The sequence below is a fragment of the Atractosteus spatula genome, chromosome 2 (assembly GCF_055471065.1).
Source record: "Atractosteus spatula isolate fAtrSpa1 chromosome 2, fAtrSpa1.hap1, whole genome shotgun sequence".
Lineage (NCBI taxonomy): Eukaryota > Metazoa > Chordata > Actinopteri > Semionotiformes > Lepisosteidae > Atractosteus > Atractosteus spatula.
Genome location: NC_142707.1, coordinates 33,103,830 through 33,117,991, shown reverse-complemented (window position 1 = coordinate 33,117,991; position 14,162 = coordinate 33,103,830). Strand labels below are relative to the sequence as shown.

The window sequence follows — 14,162 nt, the reverse complement described above, 5'->3', positions numbered from 1 at the left end:
GTGCTGCAGATCCGTGCCAGCAAAGACAGGCAACACCACGAACCTATTTCACCATTTAAAACAACATCACCCGTTAGAACACGCAGAAAGTAAAAAATTAAGAGTCACAAACTACTGTTGTTAGTGGAAGGGGACCATCTATAACCACCAGGCCAGTATTCAGTGCGACTACACAGCAGCAAAACATAGTAGCATCATTTTCGAGCACCGTGCCTTACGACAAAAAAATGAAAAGACATGAAGACATCACAAATGCAGTTGCATATTGCATTGCAAAAGACATGCTTCCCATTAGCACTGTCGAAAATGAGGAATTCAAAAAGCTTATCAGAGTCCTTGACCCCAGATACGAGCTACCTGGTCGGAAACATTTTGCACTGACTGCACTTCCTCGGCTGTATGCAGAGTGTAGGGAGATGGAAGAGCGGCAGCTGCAAACGGTGACATTCTTCGCCACTACTTCTGATATGATCCTTTAAAGCACTTTAAACCTTGCAGTCTGTCTGAACCATCTTGTATGTGTGTTTTATCACACTGCAGTATTTAATTTTTCTATTAAGATTTATTTTGTAAATTTTACTCATGCATATTTTGACATAAAAAAGACTTGAATACTCTCTACCTCAGATTTGTTTAATGTTTCTGCTGTTTGGCAAGTGTTTGTTGTGTTCTTAAAATAAAGAGTTGTTTAATTTACCAATTAACTGTCTGGTTTCTTCAACTTTCACTCAGGAGAAAAAATCTGCCTTTAAACTTGAAAGAAATAATGATTTGACATTTATCGTGATAATTATCGATATCAACTGATATGAAAATTGTTATCATGATAATGTTTTTGGCCATATCGCCCAGCCCTATCATAAAGCACAATACTAAGTTTTTGATGGTTGGGGGCACATTACTTGTTGGGCAGCATAATAGCATAATAGTCGGGAAGAAGCTGTTCTTGAAATGTGAAGTTTTGGATGTCAGTGATCTGAAACGTCTACCTGAGGGGAGCAGCTGAAATAAGTCGTGTGTGGGGTGAGATGGATTCAATTAAGGAGAGAGCAGTGCCAGTGATCTTAGAGGCCTTCATAACAATGCTTTGAAGTATTTTCCTTGTTCGGATGCCCATGCTTCAGTACCACACAGAGATAGAAAACGTCGGACTCTCTATAATGGCTGTGTAGAATCGGACAAGGAGGTGTTGACTGACTACAAACTTTCTTAATTGTCTGAGGAAGTCTCTGATGTGCCTTCATGATGAGATGGTCTGTGTTGATGTGCCATTTTAGAGAGCTACAGATATAAACATAGAAACATAAATATACAGGATTGCATTCTATTTTGTTTTTAGATGTTTGCCCATTATGAGAAGAGAAGACCTTAAAATCAAAATCTACATTTGTTACTTTTGGAGCACAAGTTTGCAAATAATCTATTGTCATTATTAAACTATCCTAAAACAGTGAAAATATGTCCTAGCAGTAATGTATGAGGCTCTTGCAGACTTAAGCTTTTCACCTTTGATTTTACCTGAAGAGTTTGCAGGATAAAATGTTATTTCTTATTATGTACAGTAATAGGCACCAGTATGTCTTTAGAGGATTATATTGTCATAACTATAACCACATTGTTAAGCACATTTTATTTTTAGGTGTTTAAAAGTACTGTAGGCTTTGGGCTTTGTCTTTTGAGGAATTGTCATGTTCTTCTGTGGTTATATGAGTTTTAGCCAGGTGCTCGGTTTTGTCACGAACAGTTCTTTCCGGACGCTATGCGGACGACACAATCCGAAAAAGTGAGGAAGAAAACACTAGGGAAAAGTCATGCAGGAAAAGGGATGAAAACAGGGGGGCGTGTCCAAGCGGTGCTGGTGATCCGGGGAGGTGTGGCCGAGGCGAACAGTCCAGTATAATTCCAAAGGGAGAATCCAAAACGAAAGCAAAAGGTCCATGGCTGAGAAATCCGTCAAAACGGGAGATTAAAATCAGGTGCCGGGTCGGGACCGGCGGGGGGAACAAGGACAGGAGCAGGAAGCTAAAAACATAACGGAGCCAGGCGCAACCAGGTCCCGGGCTCGCACGATGCTGAAATCAGATGCAGAGCCACGAGTGAAGTGAGCGCCCGGCTTTTAAAGGCGAACTGAAACAGGGAACAGGTGCGGGGAATGAGACTAATGAGGAAGGGCTGTAGCACCCTTAAGAGGAGGGGTTTGCGATCGTGACAGGTTTCTTCAGTGACATGCTGGTTAAGGTTGATCTACTTCTTTTCTAGGTGGTACAGACAGTGGCCATGAGGTGTAATATAAGAATTACTGGTTGGTACGGTATATCTGCTTAGAAGGTTGTCAGTCACATTCTCTTTCCCATTTACAGTGGATATAAAAAGACAACACACCCTTATTGAAATTGCAGGTTTTTGTGATGTAAAGCCAAAAATCAAGATAAATCATGTCAGACATTTTCCATCTTTAATGTGACCTTGCAACCAACAAAATTCAAAAGAAAAACAAATAGATAATTATTAGGAAAAATAATAGAAATTTAAAAACCTGCAATGCCCTGGTTGCATAAGTGTGCACACCCTTTTATAATGGGGGCTGTAGCTGTGTTCATAGTTAACCAATCACATTCAAAATCATGTCCAAAGGTAAGGAGCATACACCTGCCATCAATGAAAGTGATTCTGATTAACCCCAAATAAAAATCAGCTGTTCCTGTAGGACTTCCTTGAAACTTTCGTGGTTGCATCCTACTGGGATAGCCATGGTCCGCAAAGAGCAGACAAAACATCTATGGGATCTTATTGTTCAAAGGTACCGATCAGGAGAGGGGTATAAAAGAATATCAAAGGCATTAGATGTACCATGGAGCACTGTGAAAACTGTTATCAATAAGTGGAGAAAATGTGGCACCACAGGGACATTGCCAAGATCAGGACGACCCTCTAAAGTTGATGAAAGGACGGGAAGAAAACTAATCAGGGAGGCTATCAAGAGGCCTACAGCAACTTTAAAGGAGGTGCAGGAATTTCTGGCAGGTACTGGTCACTCCTTGCATGTGACAGCAATCTCCCGTATTCTGCACATCTGAGCATTGGGGTAGGGTGGCAAGACGGAAGCCATTACTCACAAAAAAGAACATGTAAGCTCATCAAAATTTTGCAAAAAAATACATTTAATCACCCCTAACCGTGTGGTAAAATGTCTTATGGTCTGATGAGACAAGGTTTGAACTTTTTGACATTAATTCTAAAAGATATGTTTGACGCAAATACAACACACCTCATCATCCAAAGAACATCATACAGTACCTACTGTGAAGCATGGTGGTGGCAGCATCATGCTTTGGGGCTGCTTCTCTTCAGCTGGGACAGGGGCTCTAGTCAAGATAGATGGGATAATGACTAGCTCCACATATCAAGATATTTTGGCACAAAACCTGCTGGCCTCTGTCAGAAAGCTGAAGATGAACAGGAATTTCACCTTCCAACATGATAACAACCCAAAGCACATATCCAAGTCAACCAAGATATGGCTTCAGAAAAGGAAGATCAAAGTCTTGGAATGGTCCATGTAGCGGAGCTAGTTTGGGCACAGTGACATCATCGCCCTCCCTGGATGTAGCAGGGACCTCAGCCAACTGGGCTGAGGGAGGTCTCCTTTAGCTCACTCGGCTTGTTCCTTGTTGCGTTGCACCGGAGACCCAGGTTCGTGGAGCGGAACCGCGACGGTCACACCCAGTCAGAGCCCAGACCTCAATTCCATAGAAAACCTGTGGAATGACATAAAGAGGGCTATGCACAGGAGGTCCCCTGGCAATTTGAAGGAGCTTGAACTTTTTTGCAAGGAAGAGTGGGGTAAAATTGCAGTCTAGGTGTGCAAAGTTGATAGAGACTTATTCACAAAAACTTACTGCTGTAATAAATGCAAAACGTGCTTCCACAAAGTATTAGTTGGGGGGGCTGCACACTTATGCAAATAGGGTGTTGTAGTTTTTTTATTTTAATTATTTTTCCTAACTATTTGTTTTTCTCTATTAACTATTTGTTTTTCTCTATAATTTTGTTGGTTGCAAGGTCACATTAAAGATGAAAAAATGTCTGACATAATTTATCTTGATTTCTGGCTTTACATCACAAAAACCTGCAATTTCAATAAGGGTGTGTAGACTTTTTACATCCACCGTATATACAGCACTACAAACGGTGTGTGTCTGTGAGAGGGATATATAAATGCACCCTGCACATCCTCATTATTTGTATGTATAATGACTCCCTTTAAAAGCCAATTGTGCATTTAAGATCCACAATTAGCAAAATGCATTCATCTTGTCCTCTAAGTACCCTTTTATCATCACATAATTTTTTTAAATATTGTTGTTGTGAGCACTGTACATTACATCCATCTCCATTCTGTAGAAATCTGTTCTGGTTGTCTGGTGAATATGAATGCTAAACCCTGTATGCATATATCACTTGGTGAACTGCAGGACTGGAATGTGAGTTAAATGGGCTCTGGAATTAGCGATCAGCATTACCTGTAAACTGTACCTGAGGAATTGATGACACAAGACACTCAGTGTCTGAGGTCTTCAGTGAAAAGCAGCTTGGCTTATTTCCTAATTAGTTGGGAAACCCAATTAGTCAAGGTAATTTTAAAGGGATGTCGCATGACAAAAAATAAATGCTGAAAATGTGACTTATTTTCATGACATTGTATTCAGTTGACAGGGATAAATCCTCCTCTGAAGTGGGCTTTGATTTGTGACCCCATTTCTTAAAGTTGTGTAGACCAGCAGAACACTGTATATTTCATATTGCTGTATGTTTGCATTTGATTGTTTCCATTATTGCGTTAGTGCGTTTCATAAGAGTGTGTAGAGTAGGCTTTTATTTGCAAGAATGTATTTATTTATAAGTACTCCACAATATATCTTTCAACTATTCAATTCAATGCAAATAATTACATAATCATTCTGTGTGTGTGTGTTGCAGATGTGAAAACTGAATTTGTACACCTACTGAAAGTCATAAATATATGTGCCTAGCTAGTGCTTTTCTAAGCATTCCAGTTGTGGTAGGTTGGCCATGGATAAAGACCGGTTCAGAGAGGTTCAAGGACCACCTGTTGGCATCAACACCTCCCAAAAGCTGCAGGATATACTGTAGCATCATAATTATTTTGATTGTGAGTGTGGAGGTACAGTAACTGAAGAATTCATGGGAATAAGCACAGGGCATAGCCACTCAGCGTGTGTATAATGCGACACTCAGAGAAGAGAGTGGGTGTCTGGGTAGGGAAGGTCCTTATTTACAAAAGCTCCAAGCTAGGGAAGACCTGTTTCCAGGAGAAGGTGCTGCTTCAATGCAGGGTCACGAAGGCTATCAGCCATGGGAATATCAGCAAAAGAACAGCCCTCAGCTGTGTGTATAGTCCCACTGCACCCATCTACTTTTGCCCGGCCAGATTATGATGTCAATTGACAAGAGACTGTAGCCATGAGTAGAGACCCATCTCTCTGTGAAAGAACGAAGTTGGCTTTGCTCCCGATTGCAGAAGTAGCTGAGAGAGAAGAAGGAACAATGAGAGAGAGGGGCCTATGTTCTGGGACAGCTAGAAAGGAGTCCCTGGAGCAAAAAAAGGAGCAGTTACCAATGAAGAACATGGCTGGCCTGCCTTACCTCCCTGGATAAGGATCAGGGGAGAAGAAGAAGAGTTTTATCTCTCCTAGAGGGGTGTGTTATAATGAAAGCATCAATCCCAGGTGGGATTAGTACAGTAGCTATGGTATCGAGGTCTAGAAAAATAGAAAAGGGGTCTTCTGAAGAAGCATGAAGCATGTGACCTACTGTGACTGTGGCTGCAAATGTAGTCTGAATTGAGATGTACAGTATGCCCTTGCAAGGAGGAAGCTTCTACACAAGACATATGAAACATGCACACTACACGTTTGCAGGGAGATCTACTTGGAAGTAGTGTACTTAGTGTTCCTGTATAAACTCGGAGGTCCATGCAAGAAATAATTTTGAAAGGGATTAGAGACGGGAACTAGCCCCACACAAGTACATCACAGAAACTCAGGGTGCCACTGAAGGCTGGATGTCTGGTTCTGGAGGCACTGTACCTGAATGCCTGAGGCACAGGACACAAGAAATTGTCATCTTATCTTGCCATTACTTGGGCAAGCAAGTGATCCTCAAAAGCAAGTGGTGACATGCCCACACCTGCTGACGATTGGCAACCTTGCTACAGTACATTACATGACGTAGTTCAGGTGGGTAGCTGCGTCAGTATAGTCTGCAAAGGATGCAAAGTATTAGGTTTATTCCATGCTGAAAGGAGACAAGAGAAAACACAATGTTTCGGCTGTGAAGCCTTCTTCAGGTGTGAGAAAGACAGGGCAGACAGCAAAGATTAAATAGCACAGGAGAACAAAAGCTGGGAGAGGGGAGGAGGCAAGAGAGACAGAGAGGCCACTCAGAAGTGCAAAGTGGAGAGGGGTGAAGGAAGGTGTGAAGTCAAAACCTGCATGAGAATAGAGAAGATTACATGAAAATAAGTCAGTCATTGAGAGAAGGGGGATGGTGTGAACATAGTTTAAGGATGAGTTTTGTTTCTGTTGTTTTTCTGCTATGGGAGTTGAGAAACCGTTCTTTGAGAACAGAGACAGAGAGATCAGTGTAATCATGGCAGTCTGAGGTGAAATGAGAAACTATGGGGTTGGAGAAATCTTTCATATTCAGAGCCCGAACATGTTCTCTGAAGCTGTTTCCTAGTCTCCTTCCAGTTTCCCCAACATACTGTAGATAGCTGGGCATTTTTTGCAGGAGATAAATGAGGTTGCTGGAGGTGCAGGATGTCGTCTGGGTGATCTGGCAGCATACCAGTATGCATGAGGTCCCCACATATTTGCTGTTTTTTTTTTGCAATGTGATGAACTGTATCTAAGAGCCACCATGTGCATGTTGCCTGTCTTCCAAATAATGTTCCTATCTGAGCTTGCCTGTGACTAGTAAAGTTGAGATCTGTGATCCAAATGTGTTTGTGACTAAGTCATGATACTAGCTGACTGTGGCTGGGATTCCCCAGGTAGTGACACACGACTGTCTCAGTGGTCTCAGTGGGTTGGATGAGCTCTCTAGGCTCCTAGTGAAATCGCAACTCCCATAAGTCACCGCAGAATGAATGTTAAAAAATGAATGACTTGATGGGTGGGCGGTTCAAAAGAGAGCTCATATGTTTTGATGCTCTGAGTCAAGTCCTTAAGGGAACTATTACAATTTCAATGTGGCAGGTTATATATAATAAAATAATGTTTTGTTATGGAACTACAGGATGATTTGTTTTGCCTTTATCCCTGATTTTGACCCTGGAAAAAGACAAATAATAGTATAAAATAATGAAAAATATAAGTATATAGTAATTCCACCGTTCTCGTATCCCAGTAAGTGGGCTTTGGCATTTATCACTTTCTATACAGCTTTCAGGAGGATAGTACACATGGTTGAATGCTGAAGCATGTGTACTTTCCTCTTGTGTTTCTATCTGAATCACTACAGATGAGCTCTTCTGTTGAAGAAATGCAAGCCACTGTACAAGCAAAAAGTCTGCATTTGCATAAAATGGAACAAGTAATAGGTTAATTCCATGCTGAAAAATATAAGAAAGAAAGCACAACTTTTCGGCCATGGAGCCTTCTTCAGACACCTGAAGAAGTCTCCACGGCCGAAACGTTGTGTTTTCTTTCTTCTTTTTTTCAGCATGGAATAAACCTATTACTTGTTCCTTTGCAGCCTACGCATGCTGACGCAGCTACCCACCTGAACTACATTTACATTGAAATATTTTAAATAATCTTGACAGACAAAATTATAAAATTGCTGTAAATACTGTAAGTCACAATAATATAGTCGGTGTTCTTCTGATGTATTGAAAGTGGTGGTGCATCACATTCGTTGTACAACAGGGCATGGGCCGTTTTTATGCAGAGTAAATGTCTGTGCTTAATTCTGTGCATTGCAAAAGCAAGGTGTGTTGACAGGCAATTTTTATATTACTATAACAAAATACAGGGCAGGAAATAGCCAAGCGTTATACAGCACGTACTCTACATACTTTTTATTTTCTGTCACAGCTCAGAGAGAAAACCTTAGTCCTAAAAAAATGGATTTTACACAGGATTAAATCTCCTTCTCTCAAGCACTGAGGCCCACAACTGAATGTGAGCTAATTTCTCTATTTTACCCATGCTTTTCTATCACAGGAGAGGTGTTTTTAGCCTGATGATTCCACAATAAAATGTCAGACCCTCCCTAAGACATCACACCTTTTTATAATAAAGATTCCTAGTCTTGTTATAAAAAAGGAAAAGATTGAAAATCTCTGTTCTCCTCCATGTATACTGTACTTGTCTCCTCGTCCAAGGATGCCAATGTAAATACTGTGCAACAATATCTATTCAAACACTCTAATAAAATAATCAAGCTGGGAAGTGCAAATGTTAACCTCAGTTGAAACTCAACTTCACTCACCCCATCCCCAGTCATACCATTTTAATTTATTTGATCTGTGTGAATCCTTAAATTTACTTGAGATCTTTCCAGATTCTTTCTGATAATGACTTTAACAGAGTATGTGCTTAGTCACGATTGGACACGAATGCTATATTGTAAAAAATGCTTAATTCATTAGATGAATGCAAACTTAATTTTAATTTGGAATTCATAAAACTGTTCAAGCCGCTGTGAGTACTGATTTCATCCACTCTGATGATGTTTTAGAAGAATTCTTACCCTGTGTTAAACGTGTCCATCATTAGCCATCTTAAATGAAAGTACTGTCAGCTTTGAAGAAATATGTTTGAGGAATATAGTTTTACTAAGTGCATTTATGATGCAGTGGTTAGCATTGCTGCTTCTCAGCAATGGAGACCTAGGTTAAATTTCAGACCTGGGGTGCTGCCTGCGTGGAGTTTGTATGTTCTCCCCATGTTCGCATGGGTTTTCCCTGTGTGCCCTGGTTCCCTCTCGTAGTCCAAAAACATACAAGTAGGCTAAATAGGTTCGTGGAAGATTGCCCCTGGTGTGAGTGTGTGCATGTTTGTGCCTGTGTGAGTTCTGCGATGGACTGGTGTCCTGTCTAGGGTTCTAACCTGTCTTGTACCTGCTGCTTGCTGAAATAGATTCTGGCTCCCCTGCAGCCCTGAATTGGAAGAAGGTGTTAGAAAATGGATGGGTGGGAAAACAGTTTTTTTAAACATAATATCTGTAACTCTAAATGGCTTTAATGTTATTTTCAAGTTATAGATATAAACCCATATTATTATAAATTGTAGTATATGAGTATGTGGTCACTTTATATGAAAACTGTGCATTCTAAATTTTAGGACACAGTTTCAGAATCGCTCCTTGAAGCTGAAAGAGTTGTCTTGTTTTCATTCCAACTGAAAAATAAAAATTGATTTATTATTGTCTCAAATTAACGTATTATTTTAAATATTTTTTACATGTGAACATTTAGAAGATAGGTTTGTTTCATGGTATGGTAAATCTGTTTCAGGCCAGAAAAAAGCTTTGAATTAGTAAAGTCATTTTACTTTAACTTGTAGGTTTTGAGTTTGAAATGTCTGTTTCCATAATTCCTGAAATTGTAGAGATAGAGGGATATTCTAAAAATCTCAAACTCCAAATGGTGCAGATTTAAAGAGGACTTTATAAAATAATCTAGACCTTTATGATTAGAGATTCATAAAGATAAGATTGACATTTCTTATATTTTCTGTTATCCAGCTAATATGAAACAAAATCAAGTGTCTTTCTTTTCACATATTTATTTGAGTGCCTCAGTGATGAGTGTTCCTAGAAAACAAGATTTTTTTCAATTCTTGGCTGTTCAGAAAAATACATGCTGGATTATTTGCCTGCTGTGAATTTTATTTTTTTTTAAACTGAAACTTGTTTGCAACCAATATGTAGTTCTGTTTTAATGTTAGTATCCAGATATTATTCAAAACACAAACCACATGTTTTGTTCTCGGAAGAATAGTGTGTAAATGTTTTTTAGTTTTTGTTAAATATTTCTAGTGTTAATACAGAACAGAATTTTAATACAACAGGGAGATCTCTCGAAGATATGTAAGGACACATAAGTATCTCAAAGATACTTTGTGGCGTTGACCTTTTTCTATTGTTTTTTAAACAAAAACAGTGAGACGTTGTACGTGATTATGTACCATATTTCCAATTGGTTTGGACTTTTCCTAGAGACGTTGTCTACACATGATTTATATTATGTCCCACACGAGTTGTATTTAGTTCTTAGAAGAGAGGGTGTTTGGTGCAGCTATAATCAGTTCTAGCTGGATCACAAAGGGGTGGTTTTAATTATAAACAGATCACACTCTGTGTTGGCAAACGTGTAACTGCAGTAATCAGTCATTCTGAATGTCCATTCTTTTCTTTCAGACACAGAGGAGCAAGACGAGAGCAGCTGTGAGACAGTCAAAACAGAGGTAAGGCTCTCATTTTGCTGTGCTGTATCAGTCCCCTCTCTGACTCTTCAAGATCCATTTACAATTTTGTGTCCAGAAGCTTTTGTCCAGATGTTGTTTACATAAGTAAAAAGAGAGGGAACCTGCAATATTCAGGGCCTGATGTAGATGATCTTGCAAGAGGTTGTCAGTCAAGATGACTGTCGTCAGGAATGTACAGTATGGGGCATGTTGGAACAGTCCACTAGGTTTCAGGAACCTCATTTGAATGCTTAAGGACTTATGTTTATATATATACAGTATACTGCTCACAAAAAGTCAAAGGTCAAAGTCCCCCCAAAAAAACATTGACATGACATTGGATAGAACTGGTAATTAAGGGCTGAGAACAGATGGGCACTTCATATAGAGATTTTTATGGCATAAGGCATATGGGTGTGATAGAATGGTTATTGTGTGTTTATTGAATCACTTTTGTTGTAATGAAGATGCAAAGACTAAGGGAGAACAATAGGTGAAGATCTTTCAAAATGCTTTAAAGCATAGATATGGAGATTCACAACCAGTTATTGTTAGTGATCAGCTGCTTCTAGTTCTGGTTATAACACACTGGAAGAGTCTTTAGTGGGCATTCCACAGAACACACTGCAGGCATTAGACCTCTAAAACAACATCTAAAATGAGCTAAAAGGGGACATCTGAAATCATCTACTTGTTGGAACTTGCAGAGGCCACCAACTGTACATGACTACCCATGACTTCAAGTAGGCTGGTGAAGACTGAACAACAGTGGTGTATGGTCTCTTAGACTACTATTGTTCCCAGTTAAGTCAGGGATCAGATAAGGTTGTGCTAGGCTGAGGTGTTATTCGGAAATATGTTATAGGCCTCCAAAATAGCTCGTCGTCATTCCTTATAGACAGCATTGTTAGTGCTGTCAGAAATAATCTCCACATTTGACAGGGTCATGTCACAGCTGTGTAAAACTGTATCAAAATCATCAAGAACTACATTGTATTTTTGCTTGATTTTCCTGTTCCTACATGCTATATGTGAAGTGAAGAATGACTTTTTTACCTTTTAAACTGTGCAAATTTGTATTTGTGGTTTGAAACATTGTGCAATATTAGCTAAAAATCCACTATTTTTTGTGAGCAGTACATATGTATACATACTGTATACACCTACAGTACATACAAAAATGAACTTATGTATGAACAGATCTTGCAGATGTCTTTTATTGTAATTGTAATTTATGGTAAGTTCAAATGCCATACATTTTATTTCAGTTGTTTCCAGACACCTAAAATAATTGACAAGGTTATGGAAATTAAAGAGCAGTCACTCCCCAAAAAAGTTCTTCAACAATCTTTTTATCTTAGGCTGTAACAGAAATACCTGGCGGGTAAGCACTGCCATACTGTGTGGCTATCTAATTTGCTAATGCTGAGGTTGTCAACCTCTCTCTCAATAAAGTGTGATTTTAGTCATTGCTGTGGGAAATACAGTAGTTTGTCCCTGACAATTCAATAAATCCTAAATCCAGCATTTGTTTGCATCAGGAGGCAACTCTGGAGCAGAATCATAGTTGAAAGTCCATAAGGACATGTAGTAATCAGTGGTTCATATGCAGTATTTTGGGTGTGTATCAAAGAGCTTGTTGGGTTCAGATTAAAAAGAAAGAGATACCATGGAAGCAAATTATTATAATGATTAGTCTATGAAGTAGGTTCTCATTCATTGTACTGTTTTCTGCACATGCATTTTGGCTGTTAATTAATAAAGTTTTAATATGATTGGTCGTATAGTTTTGGAAGACTACGGTATTCTTAAATGTCATTAATATTGTACTGAAAAGGCTTCCAATTCCAGAAAATGGAATATTGTGTGCACTGTTTATTTGGTGGTTGTCTTTGTTTAATTAGCATGGATGTGGTGAGCGCAGCAAATGGCAATTGTATTAGTAAGAATTTCTGCTTTAATGCTACATTTAGAAAGTGCTTTATATTGTTTGTGTTTGATTACATATTTTAAGACTACACCGGTTTCTTTGAATGGTATTATGAAATTTTAGTATTGTTATGATATTTTGTGCTGGCTATGGTCACTTTTTTCAGAGCGCAAACTGCTGTGGTTTTAAGATTTTTGAAGGTTTTTTTTTCTGATTATTGATTATAGAACTTTATCTTTCTTTTAGCCTTATAGTTACATGGACAAAGCTTTAGAAAATATGGATAGACATTTCATTAAAAGGGTTAAGAGCTGAATACTTTGAGCTGTCATATTTGTGGTAAAAATATTAACACAATGTAATGAATGTTAAATCCCACTGTATATTCCACTTTCTTTATGAATGTGGTATAAAATATTGATTTTGGGAAATGCTTCCTGTTGAAATAGACGGAGGCATTTGTGTGGTAGTTTTCCAGTAGTCAGAACAAACGTGCCTTGGGAAACCCCAGGAGCAGTTACTGTATGTGCTGGAAAACAAAGCAAAGAAACATCCTGATCCTGGTTGTTCCATTCTGATTACCTTGGGTCTGACTGTTTTAAATGAGGTATTAACTTTCAACTTGGTAGTTTTTGATCTTCTACCATATCACTTCCATAGCTTTAAAAGACAGTTCAATCTAAATGTGTTTCTTCATTTTAAAAACGCAGGCAAAAGATCTGATATATTGTGTTGCTTTGAATGGCTCTGTATATACTGTAACCTTTGACTTCTCAGCGCTGAATCCCCCGGTTACCAGACAAAAACACGGAGGTGCACAGGTAGGAGAAGAGTGCCCTGGAGAAGCATGGGTATCGCAAAGCAAGTTGATTGTAGCTGTTTGCTACTGTAGTCTAAAAAGGTGGTCGAAAGATTTCAGTTTAATCAGGAAAAGATCTTAATCTGGCAGGGGATTCTGAATAATGCCCCGACTTGTGTATGCTTTTTTTCTTTACAAGTGCTGTACTTTTGTACTTTCGTATGAACAGACTCCTTTCTGGAGAAGCATGCTTGCAACTGTAAGCCAGACCTTCTAAATAAATTAAATGATTGTCCTGTTGCATCATCATTCACAAATATCTGTAAACATGGATGCAATAATTGCCTGTGCCCACTTTTTAATTCAGTTCTTTACTTCAGTTTCCCATTAAACGGCTACTTTTAAATTGTAGCACACCTCTTTTTCTTACTCATTCAGTGCAAGACTGAATTAAACTTCTTCATGCCTCATTTGATACCAAAGGGCTCATTCAGACCTGTGAATTAAAAATTAACCTTGTTTCTCTAACAAAAGAGATAACTGTATATTCAAAGTTCATAGGTGAGACCCATTTTCAGTCTTTTAACAAACCCGCTATTGCTCAAGGATGAGTGCCTAAAATGAAAATTACACGAAATTGTATCTATTTGCAAATATTCATACTACATGAGCTGCTACAAAGAAAGTGTGTTTTATATGCTTCCAGTTTCTTTGCAGGCTATAAGCATTTCAGCACTTGGTCAAGGCGTATATCTTACCTCAGATATACTGTATAAGAGACTTCATTCACTGACATCCACAGGCTTGGAAAACAAAGTGTCTGTGCAAGAAATGTGGAAGACCAACAGCGGATTGTCTTGATAAGGAGAGGTTCCAAGATCGTTATGTGGAGTTTCTGCCGATTTCCTCCTTGCAGAAGAGTTCTTCGGTCCTTCGA

At 38.9% G+C, this 14,162-nt stretch overlaps 1 protein-coding gene across 9 annotated transcripts in view; it reads left to right on the top strand.

Annotated features, from left to right (window-relative positions):
* The window catches only part of LOC148839582 (DNA (cytosine-5)-methyltransferase 3A-like), a 285,242-nt gene that overhangs the window by 171,317 nt on the left and 99,763 nt on the right, over positions 1-14,162 (top strand). For all 9 annotated transcript variants that reach the window (XM_088908896.1, XM_088908889.1, XM_088908882.1 and 6 more), the window contains exon 5: positions 10,450-10,496. In XM_088908896.1, the coding sequence (XP_088765022.1) occupies positions 10,450-10,496 (47 nt within the window). The remainder of the gene's footprint in view (positions 1-10,449; positions 10,497-14,162) is intronic.